Genomic DNA, 22,865 nt, shown 5'->3' with positions numbered 1-22,865 from the left:
AAAGTCATGGATTACTTCAGCCTAAAACTAAACTCACAGAAGCCTGAGTCTTCGGAGAACATTCTAGAAACAGAGTTCCTTCAAGACCAAATGCAAGTCTCGTGCTACGGGGTCTTTGGGTGACCCTCCTGTTGGGGGGGGTCTGCTACAACAGAACCTGGCTTATGATTTTAAAACCTAAAATCATGTTTTACATTTGGTGCACAGCTTACTTCTACACCACTTAACACACTTCCCATTAATTCAGGGCAAGTTCTTTAAGATAAAGGAAATAAGATTGCAAATACTTTACAAAAAGGTGAATTTTTGTAAAAATATAATGGAGCTCTCAAAAAAATAAAAAGTTGGGGCTGGCCCGGTGGCATAGTGGTTAAATTCGTGTGCTCCACTTTGGCAGCCTAGGGTTCACAGGTTTGGATCCTAGGCGCCAACATATACATCACTCATCAAGCCATGCTGTGGTGGAGTCCCACATACAAAATAGAGGAAGATTGGCACAGATGTTACCTCAGGGCCAATCTTCTTCACCAAAATAGATAGATAGATAGATAGATAGATAGATAGATAGATAGATACATAAAATGTAATTCTAATCAACGGAGCAGGGCCTAGGGGTGATAAACACATAGAGGTTGACCATGCCATGGAGGTGGACCCACCAGATGGGAGTGTGGCCCCTGCAGACTGGGTGCAGAGCAGATCCGTTGGCAGTGTTGACACTTCAAACTTCCTCGTTGAGGACTCATGAGAAGATGAGTTGATTTTCTCTAAATCAGTGAGCAACTATCCAAATACTTTTTAATTGCAGTGTAAACTGCAAGTCATCAAACTAGCTTGGGTTCTTGGCTGGTCTCTATGGATCACCTTTTGGGAAAGGAGCCTTTGCCCAAGTCTAAGAAGCACTGGGGAATTGAGTAATAACCAGCAAAATAGAAGGTCGCCTTAAAGATCCAGAACCCTTCCAACTCCTGGCAATCAATCCTCCACTGAAACCTAACTGATGGAAAAACCAAAATCGGGTGTCTGACAGTTACTTAGTAAATTTTATTTGGCTCACTTATTCCCAAATGGCAGAGTTCTGGTGGGGAAATATCTATAGCAACAGTTCTAAAAGAGAGATCCCAGACTCCTGAGGGTTCCTGAGAATCTTTCATGAGGTTTGCAGAGTTAAAGCTATTTTCGTCACAAGACTAAGACCTTATTTACCTTTTTTACTCAGTTGATACTTGAACTGATGGGAAAGCAATGGTGGGTAAAATTGCTTGCACCTTAATGCAAATGAAGGCATCCACATAAAACTGCACTAGACATCATCGTGTTCTTCCCCACCACACACTTGCAGGGGGGAAAAAAAGCCAGTTTTAGTTAGGAACACCTTTGATCAAAATAAAAATATGCACACAGCATGTTTGCTGTGCGCTGAAGTACTGTAATTGTCACCAGGAAAAGCACTGGTGTGAGGGTTTGAATTGTGAGCTAAACTGCCTGCGTTTTTCGTGGAACTCCATGTTTATTTGAAAGAATGACTGACAAAGTATGGTTATTCAGTGTGGAGTATTTGGCAACATTTTCTCAAAAATGAATAAAGTGAGTCTGTCACTTCAAGGAAAACAACTGACAGTATTTGTTGCCAATGATGAAATTTGAGCTTTCAAGTGAAAATTGTTGAGTTTTAGAAAACTTGTATCTGCCATTTTGAGCTTACCAGCTTCCCAATACTTAAAGATTTTTCTGATGAGATTGGTGGCAATGTTAACAAATGGGAATTTTCAATGTTTATAATGAAAGTGTCAACATTCGGAAGATCGGCGTAAGTCAGTGAACCGGTATTCTTTAAGTGACTGATACTTGATGCTACAAAATCATGCACGGGTAAAAGATACATTCACAGCACAAGAGACCAGTACAATGTTTAAATGTAACAGAGAAGGAAAAAAATCACTCAGATAGTTTCAGATTTCACATTGCAACTGACCTTTAAGCAATGACCCCTTGTCAGGTTTTGGTGTAGTACCAAAGAAGATACCCACGGTTATTGACAGTGTCCATTGAAATAGTCCTGCTTGTTCTAACTACAGCTCTATGTAAGGCTGGATTTCTTCAACCAAAGCAACTTATCGTGACAGATGGAAGACAGAAGCAGACGTGAGAAACCGGCTGTCTTCTAAGAAGTCAGACATTGAAGAGAGTCACAAAAATATAAAAGAATGCCATTCTTCTCACTAAATTATTTTGTTTTAAAAAATATAGGTATTTTTTTCCTTAAAGTACGTTATTTGTATTAACATGTAATGGGTTTATTATTTTTATTTTTAAATAAAAAATATTTATTGTGAATACTTATCAGTTTTAGTTTCTAGTATGGTAAATATCAGTAGAGCCAGCTTAAATAAACGAAACCTCTTTAGGGTCCTCAATCATTTTTAAGAGTGCAAAGGGGTCTTGAAACAAAAAGTTTTGAAACCTCCTGGTCCGTAGCAGTGGAGCATCTTAAATGCCATCAATCTCTACAATCCTCTGAAAAAGTGATGCATCCTCTATCCTGCTATCCAAATTCTCTACAAACTTTTATTTGATTGGGAAGTCCATAATGGCCAAATTTTCACTGGAGGCAATAAGCTAGACAATTTACATGAGGCAATACTGGAGATGGCAATTTACCAGTTGGTTTGGCCTTAGTTGAGGTGGGTCAGAGCATAGCTATGAAACTTTTCCAAAGAAGCTGCATTTACAGCAGAGAGTGAGACATCCGTGGGTGGAGACGCTCAGTAAAAAGCTATAGAGTTCCCAGATGGATGACCCTGGGGTGGCCTTAACAGTACACCACCAGCTCTTTGGCAGTTGTGTGTTAATGAAAAATGAAGGAGGAGTCTGCAAAACAGAAGTTTTTTTTGCTTAAAGACTCTTCCTTCTGGAATAAGAAACGAGTTTTTCACTTTCTATTGAACATACCCGACTGTCATCATCATTCATGAATTGGCTTTTGTTAGGCAAAAGTCAAAGACAATGTTTCAACAACACTATACAGCAAAGCAAGATTATATCTTTCATGGAAGAAAAGCGTTCACAAAAATATAATTTTTATAGGAATGTTTCCTGGAAAACACTTATTATATGCATCCTGCATACTTGGAACTTTGATTTGTTTGTATTTGGTGTTTGTGTAAATGTTTCTTTAAAAAATAAAGTCTATGAGGGGCCAGCCCAGTGGTGTAGTGGTTAAGTTCACACACTCCACTTCAGTGGCCCGGGGTTCGCAGCTTTGGATCCCAGACGTGGACCCACACACTGCTTGTCAAGCCATGCTGTGGCAGCATCCCACATGCAAAATAGAGGAAGATTAGCACAGATGTTAGCTCAGTGATAATCTTCCTCACCAAAAAATAAAGTCTATGAGATGAAGGAAAAAAAAGAACTAAATCTTCTTCCACCCTATTATTTATTTTATTTTTCAAATGAAGAAGTAGATACAAGAAAGCTGTGCTACAGCTCAGGGTGTTTGAGTTTCCCCTTCCTCCGCATGGGTGGTGGGTTGAAACAGAGCCCCTCTAAAGCCTACTGCAGTCCTTGCTTGAGGTCACAGAGTCTGGGGTGGAGCTAGGGCCATGTCTTTCTCACGCCTTCCCAATTCGTTCAGGTTCTCCTTTGGGATTTTCCATAGCACCCAGTAGTTCTGCTTCAAAAGCACCTCGTCATGATAGATTCAACATCTGTCTGTCCAGCCGTACCACCACATTCACCATGCACATTACTGGGTTCCCAGCTCCTGCCTCGTGCATTAAATATATTAGGTGCTACGTCAATACTTGTTCAATGAGTACTTGCTAAAACCTAAGTCTCTTGACACGCAAGCATCTGCTTTCTGCACTGCACCGCCTGCCTTCAATAGAATACTTAATCCCCACTTATGATTGTGATGGAGCCACCAAGAAGAGGACAGTCTATCTGAAGTGCATAAACTTAAGATGCAGTGTGTAGTGTCTGGCGAAAACGGTTAAATTTTTAATCAAAGGGTGAATGATTACCTGATGAAATACTTCAAGAATCCAGCAAACTGTTAACTCCAAAAGCCACATGCCTGGGGGATGCGCAGTGGAGGCCAAGGTCTAGTGCTGGGATGCGTACTTGAGACTTTTTACAACCCTTTTATATACGCACCTGGAGCCACTGTCAGATTGTGGGCCCAGCCACGTGCTTCTCAGGAGATGTGGGCAGAAGGTCTGTGCGGCATCTCCACTCGGCCTCTCCCTGGCTGGGGCATGGTGGACACGCCACACATCAGTCTAAGCCTCAGTCACTCATCTATAAAACAGGGTTAATTAGCAACCAACACACTCTTTTGCCGTGAGGATTCAACGAAGTTTCACCTGTACAGCATTTAGGGGAAGCACACCCTGAGAGACAGCGACGTTGTTGTGTCCCCACTGCTGATAAAGCTGTGAAGACCACGCCTCGCCCGCTGCCCTCTATCTTGGAAGACCCGCCGTGGGCTCCACTGTTCCTGAGCCCTGAGTTAGAAAAGCAGAACTCCCCTTCCAGAAGAGTGATTTACAAGTCGGACATTTTGTTGAAGTCGTATGCTTCAAGATAAGCAGATGAATGAGGAAGTCCACAAAGGCTCACGGTTAAAAATGAAAAATCTACTCCTCCTGGTGACGGGGGGAGGTGGGAGGTAGGAGGAGTGTTCATTTTTAAAGCAGTTTGGCTAAAACTAGTAGTCATAAAATACAATCTATTTCTATCCAAATTTTTCTTTTTTCACTAAACATGTAAACATGTTAAAAATGAAACTTTTGTGGTCTGAAGCCTGTCACAAATACAAATGCATTATTTTGGAACTAGGGCGATGTCTGAAATTCTGATGCTGTGATTATTTTTCAGTCTTTGGTGGCCCAAGAACACATGGCAGGAAGAGCAGGAGGAGCATGGACAGAACCTGCGACATCCTTCCATGCAACCTTGCTCAGGGCATCTAATGTTTCACAAACATGCCACGTATCTCAGTTCCTCCTTGCATGCAGCTTCAGTAAACCAGTGACGCTGGTCACCATGAGTAACCCAGGCCTCGCTTTCTATTTTAAGGAGCACAAAGTCCTTCGGGATCTGCTGCCTCCTCTGGGTGTGGGAGGGTCATGTTGGGGAGACCCACCCTCTCCGGCTCAGGTTAGCACCCAAGCCCAGGTGAGGATTTATTTGAAACAGATGAGGTGTCTTTGCCTGTGGGAGGTGCTCCTCTTTGTTCTCTGTGAATGAGATTCACTGTGAGACCCACAAATACAGTGAAATGTGGTCCTAAACCCTAGGGGACACACCAGGAAGGCCACACTTCCTGTCCAGTACGGAGCTCCCAGAGCAGGGACCTTTGGTCCTTTGTCCCTGCGCCATCACCGTCAGCCTGATGCATGCACGTGTTCGTGGAACTGAATCAAACATAGGTCAAAAGAACAAGGGCCCGGAGACCTGTTTATAGTCCTGCTTTGCCACCTGCCACCTTTGGATGCGTGGGCGAGTTTATTACCCTCCCTGGGCTTAAGCTTTTGTTTGTTGCTTGCTCCTTTATAACCAAAAGAAGGAATGTGGCCTGCAGTAGCTAAGGGGGCGTGTTGGTCTCACCTTTACAGTTTTTCCATACTCACGGTTCTGAGAGGGAGGGAGAGGGCCATCCATCCTCAAGGGCCAGGGGCCCTTTACACACTTTGTCAGGGTTCATTCTCACAACCCTGAGAGGGAGCGAAACCTGCTACTGTTATCCCATTTCACAGATGATTAGAATGAGGTTTACTGAGACTCAGATTAAGTAGCTTCCCCATGCCAGACTGCCTGACTCTCTAGAACTTTCTCTGCTCAGTGGTACCCTGTTGTTTCTATTATTTATCATGTATTTTTCAGTCATGAGAAAACAGAAGCTCAGAGAGGGGCAGGGACTTTGCTGGCCTCTCACATCTCATCTCTGGCTATGAGATGCTAGAGCAGTCTGCAAATCGAGCCTCCAGCTGTGTCCCCATGTCCTGGGTGGGGGGGGGGGTGCTTGGGAGGTAAGGACAGGGAAGAAGGACCAGAGGCCAGACCACCCCCCTGATATTATGGAGGCCTCAGCCCTCCACACCCCTAGCTGAAGGACTTACCTGCCTGAGGACCCTGGGGGTTCTGGGTGCCGGGGTCAGGAATGCCCAAGAAGGGCTCAGGGACCAAGGCGCCCCAGCCTCTCTCCAAGCTGGAATTTCAGAATCAGACAGGCTCCTGACTCTGAGCCATCTTGTCCCACACAGGCCGTGCTGGCATCCTTGTCCAGGGTGTAGAGAAACATCGGATTAGGCAATTAAGAACCTGGCTTCAAGTCTGCACTCAATGGCTGGTTTGAGCGAAAGAGAAAGATGGGCACTGGGTGGGCGCTAAGCAGATGCTGGGCAGGTGGACGGAGAGCCTGCTCTAGAACTGTGCTGGGCACCTGCCTGCCCTTTGCAGAATCTGCAGGTTCCAAGGGCTGCCAAGAGGCCCAGCAGCCTCAGGAGGCAGGAGGCTGCTGATACGGTACGTGTACATGTATGACCACACGCCACATACACGGGTATCGATACTGCACAGGCACGTGGGGCCGGCTGGAGGGTCGCTATTTAGACCCTGGGAAGTATCATATCCAAGGAGACAACTCCTCCTGCCCTGCCTAATCCACAGGGTCTCACGAGACGATCAAAGAACATTCTAATGATGATGGGAGAGCTCACCTGAGGTTACCTATCTCCCACGGCGCTCTGCAAACATCAGCTCTTTGAGGGGGGCCCGATCCCTTTGACATGAGTATAAAGTATTAATTTCCCTAAAATTATCATCAGCGACCCTGGGTTCTTACAAAATTGAAGAGCACGATATTTTATATGATTTCTTTATTTTGCAAATACGGATGAACCTTGTCACCCAGGACCACATGGGCTAATTTGGGGGTCATATCATGATCCCTGAAACGTTCTAATTCTGTAGACGAGTTTGGACCTTCAAAATAGTGTTTCAGGTGGTTCCATTACAACAAATGTAATGCACATCGATTAAGTAGTTTAGAACAGCAAATTGCCCTGCAACGGCGTTTTTTTCCTTGAAAAACAAGTCAGTCACCCTCATTGCACCACAACATTCGCCAAAAAGCCCGCTTTGCAGGCTGGGGCTGAGAGGCCCAGCTGGGCCCTTCAGCACCGTCTGCATTTGTGAACAGTCTAAAGTGTTGCTCTTCCTTAACAAGATTTCCACTGAATACACACACGTAGTTTCATTACCTTCTGCCTTCAGACATAACAATGGAGCCGTTCTCTTCATCTCCCGAACTGTGAAACGTAGTTCCATTTACTGGATTCCTATATTTTCAATGCTTCCTTAAAGGCCCTCTGTGATATAAGGATTAAGATAGTTTGTCCCCTAAGTAAACCAAGCTCTGCTCAGCTGCTGAGATGAATGCATGTGGTCCTCACATCCCACGGCATCCTCTGCACCAACACATGATGCCAGCGCCCACCTGTTCAGCCATCATTCGCATGGATTTGTTACCTGTATCTGTTTCCTCTTCATTACCTGTCCACATTAGCAAAACCTGATATAAAGTTCAAACCTTCAAGGAACATAAATGTTTCTGGCTTCAGAGAATTTAGAAAATTTTCACTGTTGATAATCAGAATTTTAATATGTTCAAAGTTTTGCAGTAAGTTAATTTATTGGAGTAACCCGGACTTAGTACGACTTTGGGGTGGGAGCTTATAGAGAACTGTCCTTTCAAAGAATGAGCACAATTTTGTGACTAAGTACCTGTTTGACATGGAATTTAGTGGCTGCTTATTAATGTCTGTCTTGGCTGCTTCGCAGTAAGCTCCATGGGGGCAGGTCCCTGGGTTAGCACGGTGCTAAGCACGTCACAGGGATTCAAGACGTGCTTCTTGAAGGAAAATATTCTTTCTAAGACAAATTCTTAAAAAATAATAGGTAAGAAGGTCATTAATCCCTGATAGCTTCATAAAGGATTTTTCTGTCTAAAGAGCCTTTGCTTTGTGAATTACACTGAGGGAATTCTGCTCTGTTTGGCTTTGGTTCCATCAAGACGTGGAAGGTGATTATTTCAGAATCTTGTCAATGTTCAAACCAGCTGATTTGTGGGGTATTCAAGAGCAAAAGATCCTGAAAGTGACTGTCTAGAAGAATATCCTACAGGCAAAGTAGGTCAAATCCATTCTGGTGCCTTTTTAAATTTTCCTGGTTGCCCGTTGTCTTCTCATGGGACCATGAACCAGTTTCACCCACCTGTTTTTAGAGGGCAATCCACACCTGTGCTCTGTGTCTGCCCTGGCCTTGACTCCGGGAATCCTGCAAGCCATGTGCTCACCCCCTTTCCTTCTCGGCCTCTGGTTGGGCACGATTCTCCTGCTGGGTGATAGACTTCTGTCTACACCGTAGTGACTAAGCAAAGAGTTGGTTTGTGGGGTGGTTGCTAGAACTTCTTGCAATGTTACATTTCCATTTTGACTGAATTCACCACAATCCCTTTAAACCAAAAAAACCTTTAGCCTCTTTAGCATATAAACTGCAGGCTTATAATTTTTATCTTTCCTCGATATTTTCACTTCCTAATCTCTTCCACACAAGCGTCTACCTTAGAACCTCAAAAATGGGTTTGAGGGCCACTTATCCACACTACCACCCACCACTGGGTTTGAGTTATGTCAGCAACCAGGAGTCCAGAGGACCAGGTCATTCACCCCAAAGTCTCACCTTTGCCTCCAACCCCTGGTCCTGGAAAGATGATTTCTGAATCCCTCTGTCTTCATTTATAATGTGGAATAAAGATACCTGGTCCCTCCTGAGGAAAATGAGACCATAGGTGTTAAAGTATGTAACATAAACTTTTATTATTTCAGACAGTGAGACCGGGCCGGAAGGACCCATAGGCTCCTCATCACTCCACTTGGAACACTACATGGACTGAAGAGCTTTCCTTTCACCTTCCTTGCCCTCATGGAAAGAACTTTACAAGGGCAGATCATTTACGAAGAACATAGGTCATGAGATACAAAACTATCACAAAATGACAGTCAATTGGGACCACACTTTCCCACGCTGATTGTTAGACGAGCGGGCCAGTTACTGCTTGGGGAGCTGAGGTACAACAGAACAGACCTACTGACAAAACAGCATAATACAGAATTCAGAATAAAATCCCATCTCTTGGAGCATATTCCATCGGCTTTTTCTGCTCCTGCTTCCGCTGGTATCTGGCCCTCTGGTAGAAAATGATGATGACCACGGCGACTATATTTAGAAGAATGATGAGCAGCATGAGCCAAAATGAATATCCATAACGGTGAGTTACTCCTTTGTGAGTGGATCTTGGATAGGACGAGTAGAGTGCCTCAATCAGCTCTTGCGAGAGATGTTTGGCTTGTATGTTCCCCACAAACAGCATCATGGTCACGAAAGTTAAGGATGCTGAAAAGAAGGGTAAGTTTGTAAATGATACGGTGATACATTTTTAACGTCACTTTTTTTCTTTACCAAACATGTACTGTAAGGGCATTTACTGCAAATCTACACTGGGGCTTACACTCTTTTAGGAAATGGGGAGAATGTGAAAGAAAGGTAAGACAAGAGCAGATGCCAGGCATGAAACACCAGATGGTGCAGGGCAGTATATGACCAGGAGCAAACATTCTGGCCCCAATCCTTGCAGAAGGAGTTGCTGTGCAACTAAAATATCGCATAGCCCACTTCCTAGGGCACTGTACATATCAGGTGTGCTGAATGAATGGCTGAACAGGAGAGTCAATAGGGAAACTGTCTAGTGAGACCTGAATGCATGAAAAAGACCAGAGAGGCTGAGGAAGGACAACAGCCTTTCAAAGAGAAGAGCCAGCCTAAATAAAGATACATGATGGATGGTGAGTTTAGAGCATCTGGGACTGTGAGAGACAAGTCCAGCTGAGGGAGGGTGGCCCCATGGGTCCTTACCACCAGACACAGAGGATGGAGCCCACCCTGCCAGCTCAGGAGCTGGAATTTCACTTTACACATGATGGAGAACACTATTTGATCAGGAAGGATTTCCTTACTAAACTCAATTTATAAGAGAATTAAAAAATTTTTCTATCTTCCCTTTTTTTGTTCTTCACAATGTCCTCCGCTGGAGAACATGCCTTGGTATTGACTTTGGAAAGCTGTCGTGGTGTAAAGAACAGTTCTGGAGTCAGAGAGAGCAGGGCTCCAGGGCTCAAGCCATGCGGCCGCGGGCGACTTGTTTTTCTCCAAACCTTATTCCTCATCTTCCCAAGGGGACCAGAAGAACAGAGAAGGTAGGTTCCTCGTTGCTTAGGGCTGTGAGTGGGACGGGGCTGACAGCTAAAGGGCAAGGCGTTTCTACTTCAGGTGTTGAAAATATTCTAAAACCGCAGTGATGGTTGCATGTATCTGTGAACATACTAAAAGCCTGGAATTGGACACTTTAAAAGGGTGAATTGTATGGCATGTCAATCACACCTCAATAAAGCTGTTTAAAAAGGAGGGGGTGGAGGGTAAGGATGCGAATGCTCCCGGACTCTCGATGTGGCAGGTGAGCCATCCAGCGACATCGGGGCCTGACCCTGCCATCTGGGAATCCTGGGGAGGGAAGTCCTTCGGGACACCCGCCGTGTGACTCTTCGTCTGCTGAGATTTACCCAGCTCTAGACGGACATTTTGGCGACAACCATGTCCTGGCTATAACCCACACCCAGGGAACTTTTCCAAACAGCCCTCTAAAAGGCCCTAATTACAGGGCTTTAGCGTGAGGAGAATGCTCTAACTGTCCTTGATGACAGACTTTCATCCTCAACGTAATGGTTTTATTTCTTAATAATTTGTACGTATAAAACCCCCTCCTCTGATGCTCTGTGCATCTCACACCTCTTAATTATCCTTCATTATGCTCTTGTGAAGTTTCTTAGAAAAGCTTAGTCATAAAGGGGCAGGAGGAACACAGCGTTCAATACATTTTCTAAAGTGGCATGCCCATGGCTTTGATTTGAATTGGGAGGGGCTACCACGCGGACACAAATGCTGACCTGAGCCCCTTTAGGAAGAGAGGGCACTGGAGGTGGCCCCATGGTAGAAGGAGGAGCCCCCAAAGGCTCAGGATGCTGGCTTCTCGTCCTGGTCTGTCATTATCAAACTGTGTGACCGTGCTCTGCCCCATCACTTTCCGCTCTCTGGTGTCCTCAGGAACAAGTGTGTTGGAGCAGATAGTCAGCAAAGTTCTCTCTGGCTCCACCATTCTCTCAGTCTGCAATTATCTCCCCTGCGGTCACAGTCGGGCCACACCAGGCGGGTGTGGTACAAAGGGCAGGCCGGGGTCAGAGGGCGCAGGAGCCGGGAAGTGACGCTGCCTTCTCCTCAAACCAGAATGACTCCTGCTCCTTCAGAAACAAGCTAGGAAACCCACTTCCTCTTCTTCCCGGTAGCCAAGGAGAGGTTCTTCAAAGCCAGCCTGGACAGGCGTTTGTGGCACTTCCCTCTGGCTCCAGGACCCCGGAAGTCAGCCCGACCCCTGCTCTCCTGCCTCGATATGTCAACAGCATCTTCGTGCACAAAACCTTCCTGTGGGCCGAGCCTTGCACAAACTGAATTTTCACTAAGTTCTCCAACCCTCGAGGCTCCTGTGAAGAAAATCAGGTGACCCCAGAGGCAAACCCAGGGCAGAAGTCCCGCCTGTCACTGCGCTGGGATCAAGAGGCCGTGAGGGGCTTTCAGGGGAGGCTGGATGCAAAGCCAAACGCTGAACAAAGACCTTCCTCGACCCCTGTCAGAAGCAAACCTCCTCCTTACACATCAATGTCTCCGATTGTTTTTCCGCCCACCTAAGGCCTCTCTCTGTGTTAGAACTTGCCCCGAGCCAGGAAAGGAATGTGGCATGAACTCTCTCCTTGTCAAACAATTCTTTGTTGTTAGAAGTAGGTGAGGATTGGGGCAAATGCTGCCGGCCCCTTTTTCTCATGTTTTCCTCCATAAACATGCATCGGCCTCGGCCTTGTGCAAAGTCAGCTTATACTCAACTGTGGCGGAAAAGAGACCAGAAGCTCCACTTTGTGGAAAACAGGCTGTCCCTTTTGCCTAGAAGAAGGGATGGGCTTTGAACTCTGATCCTGTGAACATAGTAGACGATTTTGTTCCAGGGCCCCACCTCCAGCCCTCCTCCCTGGTCCTAGTGCCTGATTTTCCTCTCGGAATCCCCTCGCCCAGCTCCAAGGTGGGTAGGTGTCCTCAGCCAATCGGTGGGTCAATCAGTGGATTCAACCCTGTCGGCCAGGGAGATTGCTCCAGGGATGGGGAACAGCAATTCCAGGGAGAGTCAGATTTGGGCAAAAACAGAAGTCTTTTCTCCTGGGGTTGCTGCCGTCAGCCATGAGCCATGACTGGCTGGCAGCCATCTTGCCTTCAAGAGGACCAGCTGGGCTGTTTGGTGACAGAGGAAACACTGGGGAAATCTAGAGACAGAGCGCTAGGGGGAAACACAGTTCTGATAGCAAGGGCTGAGACCCTGGATCCAGCTGTACCTGAAGCCACTGCTCCCCTTAGCTTCTTAATTACAAGAGAAAAAATTAAAATACTCTATTTTTTACCCTGGCAATGAGTGCCAGTGAGTCTCACCTTTTGTTTGCTTGACTGAAGTGAATTATAATCCTAGAAACAGCTTGGGCGAAGGAAACATGGCATTTGGGTAAGGGCATCTGAGTTTGCAACCTAGTCTTCTAGCCTTCCCACACTCAGCTCCACTGGGAGACAGGAAGCAGAAATAGTCATCCCACAGGGCTGTCTTCCTGGCCCACAGTGGATGTCCATTAAATTGGGGGATCTGTTTGTTTTTTACCAGCAAGTAACAAAGGCACAGAGAGAAAGGAAAAGGCTAACCATGTGTGAATGCGGCCAAACCAGCCTGAGCCCAGATCCTCAGAGCTGAGGTATGCAATGTGGCCATACACGCAAGTTTGCCCAGGACAGTCCCAGTTTCCATCTGTTGTCCTGGATTAACGATTACGAATCTCATTTTTAAAAGCATCCCTGTTTGACCAGTGAGTTGCATGGCTCTCCCTCGGATCCACACTGTGCTGGGGCCCGTTCACACATCTCCTCAACAACTAGCATGAAAACAGCCATAGTGGAAATGTCTACACCACTCGCATCAGCCAGTGCTACAGTCAGGGCTCCCCTCCTCCTAGAACCAGTTGTTCACATTTTCCAGCACACCACTGCTGATAGCCACGGCATAGAGACACGGGGGCCTCTTCCAGCCACCGGCTCTGGGCTAGCGTGAGGCTGGCCTCTCACAGAGGACAGCAGGAAGCTGCCCAGAGTCTCCCCTCCAAGGCTGCCTGATTTCCACAGCACCTTTCCTGTGCTTGAAAGTTTCTGCACTGTGTTAAATTGCCGTATCTGGAACTTATGTGAAGCCACCTCCAGAGTCATCCCACTAGTAGGATGAGCTGCAGATCCTTTCTTGAGATCAAGTTTTCGTGATGGAGAGAGGGAAAGCGCAGGGGAAACCCGGCTGCCTGGCAGGGGCAAAGAGGCACTCACTTCACCACACCTCTGGGCACATGTGGCTGAGCCTCATTGAGACCCAGTGAGAGGCAGAAATACCGTGACTCAAAGCTGTAAGCCACTTCCCATCTGGGCTCCATCCCCACCCCAACACCTCGCCCAACAACAAATAAAATAACCTAGCCACACCACACAGCAGCAGCCCGGGCTCACAGGTCACCCACGAGAAGGGCGTTGACCCAAGATTCTCCTAAATGACATCCTTTGTGATTCTCTGTAGCACAATGATACAAACGTGTTGTGTTAGGTTTCAGCCCAAGTTGATGGTTGTTGAATGGAGGAGAGAAGGAGAGTAAATAAGTGTGTGCACATGTGTGTATGTGTGTGCGTGTGTGCGCGTACTTCTATACGTCACATGGAGGCTAATTTGGAGTTAAGCTCAAAGCAGGAGCCCGGGGACTATTCTGTTGATTGACGTGCATTTGGTGGAACTCCCTACATTCAACCAAAGATACTCAAAAGCAGAGACTGGCGTATATTATGTATTTTAAAACCTAACGTCCCCTCCTCACTTTACTCCTCACCTCTCATCAGTGAATTTAAAACAGAATTTTATTTCCAAATATGCTTAATAAATGCTGTACATTTACGAAAGGAAATCCCAGCCCTCAGCACATGCCTCGGCACCTGGTAGGTCCTCCTGACTTCCCGGGTTCCGCTGTGGTTGTGTGTGTTTCATGTGCAAGAGAGAGAGGCAGAGAGGTAGAGAGAGAGAGAACGGGCCTCTGGGCAGAGCTCCGGGACACTCACTCACCGCTGAGTCCGCTCCACGTGTACACCCCCACTGGTCCCAGGAACGTCTGGTAGGGGTTGCTGATGCTGTTGTAGAGGGTAAATCCACAACTCAGCAGCGAAGTGACCAAACTGAGGATCAGGAACACGATAACCAACACATGCAGAGTTTTTTGGGAAGAATTTTTCAATACCTCTAGAACTAAAACAACGTTTGGTAAGTGCATAGTACAAAATGCAAATACTGACCCTAGATCCGAGGGCTGCTCCACACACAACCCAGCCTCCCTCCACATCTTATCCGCATAGGAGTTTGGGTAGAAGTTGCCAGAAGGCATCTCTCAGGCGTGCAAGAACAGGAGGGACCAGGACTCAGGAGCTTCATTCCTCACTTAGACCAGTTGTTGAATCTGAGGTTGAGTGAGTGTAACTGCATCACTGTGGATCACTGGATGTCTATCCCCATTTTAAAGTCCCCTAGGAAAGAGCATGCCCTCCTCAATAAGCTGCTGCCAGCTGGACAATCTTCCCATCGTACACTCTGGCCTCAGACACTCGCCAGCGGGCAGTATCACAATTTCATCAGAGTCGGTGTCCTCTGCTCTGAGCACCAACTCTGCTTCCACTTGGAGACACTTACAGGGTGGGCCGCCCTGAAAACCTGTGACAGCGAGGATCCGGTCAATCCTGAGATCTCTGAAGGGAGCCAGAGAGCAAGGGGTGTTCGTTGCAGAGAAGGCCAGGGGGCGTAGGGCTCACGGAGGTGACCGGGAAGGTGGGAGCTGAAGGCTGGCCCTGGAGATAGGAGAGTGACTTCTGTGTGTACAAACTGAGGCATCTGCCACACTTCCTGGCTCACCTTCCCTGGAGCCAGAGAGGATCCAATGCCCATGTGGCTCAAATGCTGGAAACCATCAGACGCTTGGGTAAATCATCAGATTTCTTTCTAAGCTAAATTTCTCTGCACTCTAACAGCATTAAAAAAAAAATTTGCGTGTTTCTTAAGTGCAAAGGTGCTCCAGACATGGATATGCACTTGTGTAAAGTGAAACACAGATGCCCTGGGCCGTTAGCCATCAGTTCCTGCTTTTGCCATCCTGTTTTGAACCACCACCAGACATCCTCCCATGCGCTGGTTTCCTCTACTTACTCCTTTTTTACATCACAAAATAGACAGACATCAGAGGCCTGCTGTCCCCACACTGATGGGTAAATCTAGCCACATATGTATAAAACATCTCCAAGGGCCACCAGTGTGTTGTAAGCCCTTAGGAAATTGCCGCCACATTAAATAAAGTGTTTGCCGAGGTGTTCTGTGAAAGTCACAGTGATATAAAGAAGATAATCTGGGAAAAAGATTTCAGAGTCCATAGTAATATACTAACAAAGTTGTGGGGAATTGCAAGGTATGAGGACCATGATGGGGGTGGGCAAGAAAAAGTTAAAGGTTCCCTCTTTCCATTCCTGTTTCTCAGGCCCCAGGGAGACAGTGGGGAGCCACTCACATCCTCACCCCAGAGCAGCTTTAAAGAACAGAAACCAGAAAGGCCCTGGAAGGTTTCTTACCAAGCCTCCTGTGGAACTGTGTCCTGGCAGCCAGGGGCCCTCTCTTTGCAAGGCCATCCCTTCCATCCCTGTGGGACCTTAATTATTTCAAAATTCTTCATTGTGTTGGTTCTAATCTGCGCCTCTATGACTTTTGCCCAGGGTCCTTATGCTCCCTTTGGAGCAACACGGAATCCACTTGCTCCTCTCCTGCCTGACAGGCTTCCCAAATATTTGAAGAGGGATAAAACCCCAGCGTGATGAACAGCCACGTCTCCCAAAGGTTCTTTGTAAGATGCGATTCCAAAGCTCCTGCTGGCCTGGTCCTGGCTTTGCAAACATTAGTCCGACTCTACTTCTCAAAGCATGCTGGCCAGAACCAGCACAGCACTGCCGATGAGATCTGATACCACCTCCCCAGGGTCCATCCTCTCTCCACTGTTGAACCTCTAAATTCTATCAGTTCAGCTTTTTAAAAAATCAGCAGTAGTCTATGAGGGAGACAAATGTCCTGTCATTGGACGGAATGTACATGAAAGAGATTTGGCCGGCAAGTCTGCCATCAGACATCGCTAGGTATTGGATCTTATGGTCAAGATCCTCATGCGTGAGAATATCCTGATGCCTGTGAGCCAGGGTCCCTGGATTGAGCAGGCCATGTGGGGAGTGGCCCAGGCGGCAAGGAGAGGCTCCTGGACCAGCAGCCAGAGGAGGCAGGAGGGGAGTGAGGCCAGGAGCTCAGAGCTGAGGGGAGAGAGGAGGTGTGGCCCTAAGAGCACGCAGAAGAGAAAACAAGAGGAAAGAAAGAGTGCAGGAGAAAGGAACCTGGTGTCAGTACTGCCACACAGGCCCTGAAAGCCATGGGAGACCAGAGAGGACAGGAGGGGGAAAGCAGCCACTCAGGACCAGGACTGGGAGATGATGACTTCATCGCCTCTGGCTCACAGAGACTGGGAGCAAAGTCCAACACCCGCATTCCAGTCTGTTCTGAGCTAGTGGTGACCAGGCTGTTTTCTCAATTGCTGTTAAGGACCCATAGACCCGGTGAAATTCTCAGCACAGCCCTCTTTGTTACACATCCCAGGCAAGAACTCTAAAAGGCCATTGGTTAAACTAAAAATGGAGACCTGACTGCCACCACCTGTTGCCTGGATGGGGATGGGTGGGGACCGAGGAGCTGTCTGCCCTCGTGGGTGGCTGCCTGGCTGGGACTGACCTCAGGCTGAGCCTCTTGCTTCTTTGTCTGGCTTGTGGAGATGCTGTGGTTGAGGGATTTTGCTACAATTTAGCACACACCTCTTGAAACTAGTGGAAGGTGACACCAGAGAAAGAGCAGGAAAAACAACAGAAAGTCAGATCCATCTGTTCGGGGGTGCAGGTCGAATGCTGCCCATGGTTCCAGACTCAGTCACCACCAGCAAAAACGGCTTCCCCCTCCACCCTCCCCTGCTCCTCGTGCGCGCAAAGGAGGCGCGCGGGTCGAGTCAGGAGAGAACTGAAGGAACTCTCTCCTCAGCCAGTAGGAGATAATTTGGCTGATTAATTAGAAAATAGGAATTTCAGTGTGGGGAAGATGTCGTGTGGCCAAGACACCTGAAATGCCCTGGAGAATGTTTCTGCTTTATGCACTTATTAACAGCCGTAAATGGATGTTAAATTCTCAAGTGGCAAATATTCTACTTTTTCAGAGTAAAAAAAAAAGAGAAACTTTGTTTCTGACTGTTGGGAAGATGTAATAGACATGATTTTTCAAAAGGCAGTCAATTCGGCGCCTACTGACTCATCTCATACTTTCCATGTATTAATGTGACGATTTATCTGAATTCTCGCTGCTCTATTGTGAAATTATACCTCAGCATTCTGAATTCTCTGCCACACAGGTATGACAGCTGTATCTCCCCTCCCCCTCCTGGCTCAGAACTCAGGCAATGAAAGCTGGAAACTCAGTGAAAGTTAGCAAGGATGAAATCACAATAAACCTCCATAGCATCTGACAGCTGCTCTCTGCCTACAAAATTAGCAATTACATTCCGTTCTCTTTTCTTCCTTTTAGGGGCCAAGCTTTGGAATCAGGAAAGCCACCTCACAATTGGAACTAAATGCCGGAATCTGGCGGTCACAGGAAAGAGGCCACGACTCCTGCAGCTGGGAGGCAAAATGTGCTAGGGGCACCGGGGCCGCGTGAATAAATGGGGTCATGTGGACATCCGGGCTCTCCGCACAGAGATTTAACCCTTCAGGTGCCACCTGCCATCTGTCCCTTCTAGCTCTGGTTTTCAGAAGTCCTCAGAAATCGAGGGAGAGCTGATGACTTTGGGATGGGGAGGCAGTTGCTGCCTCCACCCTTTCCTCCAGCACCTGGTCACCAGGGAGCCTGACCTGGTGGAGCTCCTCAACCCGTGCACCACAGTAGGTCCCTGGAAGAGCTCATTAAATCCACAGATCCCAGAATGTGGTCTGGGAGCTCTCCCAGGATGTCCCAGCTACTGTCCCCAGTCTCTGGTCAATTTATCGGTATTTCTGAGGAGAAGAATGTTGGGGGGAAATGCTTTTTCTGCCCTCCCACCCTACACCTCCCAGTGTGGTCACGTCTTTGGGGACAAACGATAAGTCACTCCTCCCCAGGAAAACTATCTGATGTGTACGGAGTAGGGGTGGATGGCTAGGAGTCATAAGGAAGGGGTTTCTTGTAAATTCTGGAGAAATAAACCTCATTTGTTCGTCTTGCAATTAATTGATTTTTGCAGCAGATTTACTTTCCTAATTATGTTTAGCTTGGGCTAACAGCACAATTTTGAGTTCTCTGAGAACAAAAGGGGGTAGGTGAAGAAAAGAGATTGTGAACAGTGTTGGGGAGCCAGACTGGGGTGAACCGCCCTGGTTCTCGTAGCGCCCTGCGCACACCTTTGCCCTGCAATTAGTGCAGGCTGCTGGATTTAACTGATGGCGGGGGGTGGGGGTGGGGGCGGGGGGGTCTTTCTCTAGGAAGACTAGATGTTGAGGCCACCAAGACCAGGAACTATGCGTAGTTCCTCTCAGTATCCAAGCCGCTCACTCACGTAGCAGCTACCCAGGGAAGGTTTTTGAACTGAAATCAAATATCCAGAAATTTTGGGGGTAGCTAAGGCAACATGCTCACCGGTAGACACAGTGAGGTAGTTCACTGGTAGACCTGTACTTTTCCTCTGGATGCTGGGCAGACTGGATGCTTCCAGGTGAGGCTAGCAGATCTCCTGGTCAGGCTGAGCTGCCCGAGTCATCTAGTTACACACTGGAGAGTCTCCTTACCAGGTGTGACTGATTATTTTCCCCACCAATTGACCTATTGTTGACTGAATTATTTTGGCACATTGATATCAGCTATCATCACTTCATACTGCTGTTTCATTTCAAAATCCACAGCCAAAATTGGCACAATGAGATAAACCCTATGCAGAAGGATAGCAGAGCTGTGCAATATTCAGTGCGACCTCATCCCAGCCAAGAGACTGACACGGTTGACTTCTCAAATGGAAAAGTCAATCCATCACTGCTGGACAGGAAAGGGGCATTGATACAGATTTTATTGTACTGCCAGTTGTTGGTTTCTGAAACTGAAATGAGTCCTGTGTGATCATGAGAAACCAGTAGGAAAGCAGCCACGTCTCACTGTAATGTGGCAGTTCTGCTTTCCAGGGAAAGCATCCATGGACCTGCAGCGGCTGGACGCTGAGACAGACGTTCTAGCTATGTGACTTTTCCCATCTAAGAGAACTGTTTACAAGTGTTCCAAGTTCAATGGTTGCCAAAATCCTCGGCAATGAAGACCCCCTTAGGCCCCAAGGGGTCCTTAGCAGATGGCCACCAGGGCAATTGTGCACACTTTCACTGGCTGGGAGGTGCTTTACCTTCTACAGCACCCAGGGGCTGGGCAGTGACTTGAGGAAGCTGGAACATGGGTCTCCAGTAACAAAGAATAAAAGTAGAAAGCCAGGCAAAGCAAATGCAGATACTCCACCTCCCTTGCTCCCCAGAGCTGCAGGCCTATGTGGCCCTGCTGCCTTCAGGACTGTCCTTGAACACGGTTATCCCTGCTGTCTCAGCACCACCGTGCTTACACTGCTTACACACGACTCTGACGTACCCTTGCCACTTCTGCACTGCCCTGGATATGGGTAGTCAGGGCTCTCGCTGAAGCCATTTGTCTCAAATTGGAACCGACTGGCTCCAAACAGACACTGTATGAAAATCAAAAAAATTCACACACTGTTATCTCATATTTAAAAATTTTTAAATGTGTCTGGATATTCAGGAACTAGCACAGTTTTTGTTTTCAAAGATGCTATTCACATAACTGAAGCGTGACTGAATCTTTGCAAGTCTTAGTTTCTAGTTGCTGCAAAGCGAATATCCCTTGTTTTCCTGAGAAGCTGAGGCTGGCCCTGGAGGAGGTGTGTAATGCGGCTGAAACACCAAGGCAGTGGTTGCTTTTGCTAACGTCACAAAGACAAATTTACAGCTTGGAACTATAACCATGTTGTTCAGATTTCAGGAAATCATCTTATTAATAAAGGCACAAACTAGAGCTAGGACTTAGAGCTGGTGTCTAAGACTCAATCTCCTACCATTACTCGTGGCACGAGGACTAAATACCATGTTGTATAAGTTAGAAAATGATGCGCATTTATAAGTCAAGAGGTAATGTCTACATAATACCTGAAAATGCCTGTATAATACCTGTGTGCTACACTGGTCAAAGCAAAGTCCATTTAAGGTGCTAAATAATTTACCAACATTGCTTTTGAATTTAGACAACATGACGGTATATATTCAAACTTCAAAAGTCAAATAAGTAGCTAAATTCAACTTATCACTTCTCAACTAATTTTTATTTTCAATACCTTGAGAGTAGGAAACTATTACATAAGAAATCAGAAAAAAATTAGGTATTCCTGTAAAATATACTATTACTAGAATTAATGGAAACGATATTATGTCCAACGACAATGAGATGTTTTGGAAGTACGAATGTGAATTCAAATCAGTTAAAGAAATGAATTTGAGATATAGAAGAAGAAATTGACCATATTTTTCACTGTGATCTTTCCTTGCATAGATGCCACTGATGAAGTTCTGGACAGAAGCTGCCCCTCCAAGCAAAAATCCTCAGTCAGTACAGTCAAAAATGCTGTTCCCACTGGCTGTTGGATACCATATTGCTGCTATACATTATTACTTAATTATTTACTTGTCCATAAACTTGGCAGTCCCATTTAAACATAGCCTCTGCTAGAAGGATTCAGACTGTTGTCTGACACAAATAGATGAGGAAGCTGAAGTAATAATACGGTAATTTTCAAAATTAAAAAATCTGTTCATATCTACAGTCCAACTTAAAGCTTACAAAGAAATTATTTTTGAACGGTTATTTGGCCCAAATATAGAATGACACGAGTCCTACCCACTTAGTTCAATCTCATGGTACTTATTCAAATTAGTCTGTCATTTACCTTCAAATTCTTTGTCTGGTTCTAAAAGTCCAGCACTCCCGTCTTGAGTACTCCCACCACGAAAGAGTCCATAGGTGATAACAATACTGCCATTTGAAGAAGAGTCGCTAACGGCAATTGCACTGCTCATCCATTCTTGAGTCCCAAGAACAGAGCAAATTACGATGAAAGATGCCAAGTTTGCCAAAAAGCTTGCTAAGAACATCAATGTTTTCTCTGTTGTAGGCATTTTCTCAGGAAAATAAGGGTCCTAAGGTAAAAAAACAAAGATCTTTTATAATATTTTTAGACTTTATCATTTGGAGTCCAGTATTTAGAAATGGAGTCCAATACTTTGTTGTCAAATATAAAACCTCGCTCTTCTCAGGAAGGGTTATTCTAATGAACATTGGACCGTGAACACAGTCATAAAGATTTACAGGAGCTGGACTTTGGTCTGGAGTAAAGGGGTTGCTATGGTTATAGTCAACCAGCAGGAACAAGGGGTGCGCACAGTCTTTCCGGGGACTTCCTCAACCACACAACTAGTTTATAACCCTTTGTCGAGTGCCTTGGAAGCAAGTTCAGCCTACGATATTAGGACAGGACAAGAATTCCTAAACAGTGAGGGCGCAGAGAATCTGTACCCCCAAAATGTTGCTGATTCTAACAGCCAACAGTATAGGGTCCCAACTCGCTCAGGAATTGCTTAACTGGTTAATGACTTGATCCTAACCATTGTTCCAAAAGGAAATCCTAAAGGAGATTAAGCCTTTGCTAAAGGTTCTGCGGAGTGGAAAGAGAAAAGTTTACACCTCCTTATTTTTAGATCCTACTAGAGAGGTGTGCCTTTCAAACTGGACCATATTAGCACGTTATTTAAATGATAGCTTGAGAGGTCTCATCTTTATTTCTCTTCCGTACTCTGATGGAAGCGGTTCTGAACATTCTTGCGTTCGGTCTTTATGCATACTCTCCATCCTCTCTGTGGGGTGGCTAATAGTTTATAAATGATCATTTCTGGCCCTCAGAGAAACTCCCCCATTTGGCAAGCAGATCATTTCTTGAGATAATAAGGTGTTCACAACACGTTTTGCACTCTTTTTTCTTTGTCTGATTATAAAGTGATCTTGCATATGCACATTTGCACCTTGTACTTTTCTTGAATAGCATCTAACTCATGTGTGGAAGGAGCTGACTGTCTTTCCCACTAGAGTGACTGGACGACGGGCTTCAGGAGGTGAACAAGTTTGTCTGGTTCATCACTAGATCCCGGGGTCTGTCAAAGAGCCTGGCACCGAGCAGAAGCTCAGCATTATTGTTGAACTGAGTTTTTGGAGATGTGTGCACAAATACCCCACTGTTGTGGACAGGCATGTTGTTTCAATCTTTAAATCATGACTGAAAAAGAACAACGCATGAACATCCCTCTACATAAACCTTTGTCTGAATCGCTGAGTATTTCCTTGCTTAGATTTCTGGAAGTGAGTCAAAGCATGTGAACTTTCACTGAAGCTG

The 22,865-nt window shown here is 46.2% G+C and overlaps 1 protein-coding gene across 1 annotated transcript; it reads right to left on the bottom strand.

Moving 5' to 3' along the window:
- Positions 1–7,588: 7,588 nt before the first annotated feature.
- Positions 7,589–21,754, bottom strand: CLRN3 (clarin 3). Its single transcript, XM_008526086.2, has 3 exons — positions 21,369–21,754; positions 14,357–14,536; positions 7,589–9,462 (listed from the first exon to the last, which is right to left on the bottom strand). The coding sequence occupies exons 1-3, from the start codon at positions 21,595–21,597 to the stop codon at positions 9,182–9,184; spliced, it is 690 nt and encodes a 229-aa protein (XP_008524308.1). The 5' UTR covers positions 21,598–21,754; the 3' UTR covers positions 7,589–9,181.
- Positions 21,755–22,865: the final 1,111 nt, after the last annotated feature.

Source organism: Equus przewalskii, chromosome 1 (genome assembly GCF_037783145.1).
Source record: "Equus przewalskii isolate Varuska chromosome 1, EquPr2, whole genome shotgun sequence".
NCBI lineage: Eukaryota > Metazoa > Chordata > Mammalia > Perissodactyla > Equidae > Equus > Equus przewalskii.
The sequence above is the reverse complement of the archived record's forward strand: the minus strand, read 5'-3'. Positions and strand labels throughout refer to the sequence as shown.

Excerpts from the sequence above, each read along its gene's own strand:
- CLRN3 (XM_008526086.2), bottom strand. The coding sequence starts at position 21,597 with ATGCCTACAACAGAGAAAACATTGATGTTCTTAGCAAGCTTTTTGGCA. Across the intron at positions 14,537-21,368 it reads ACCAGACAAAGAATTTGAAG|TTCTAGAGGTATTGAAAAAT; the intron begins GTAAATGACAGA and ends ACGTTGTTTTAG. Across the intron at positions 9,463-14,356 it reads CACGTGGAGCGGACTCAGCG|CATCCTTAACTTTCGTGACC; the intron begins GTGAGTGAGTGT and ends CCTTCTTTTCAG.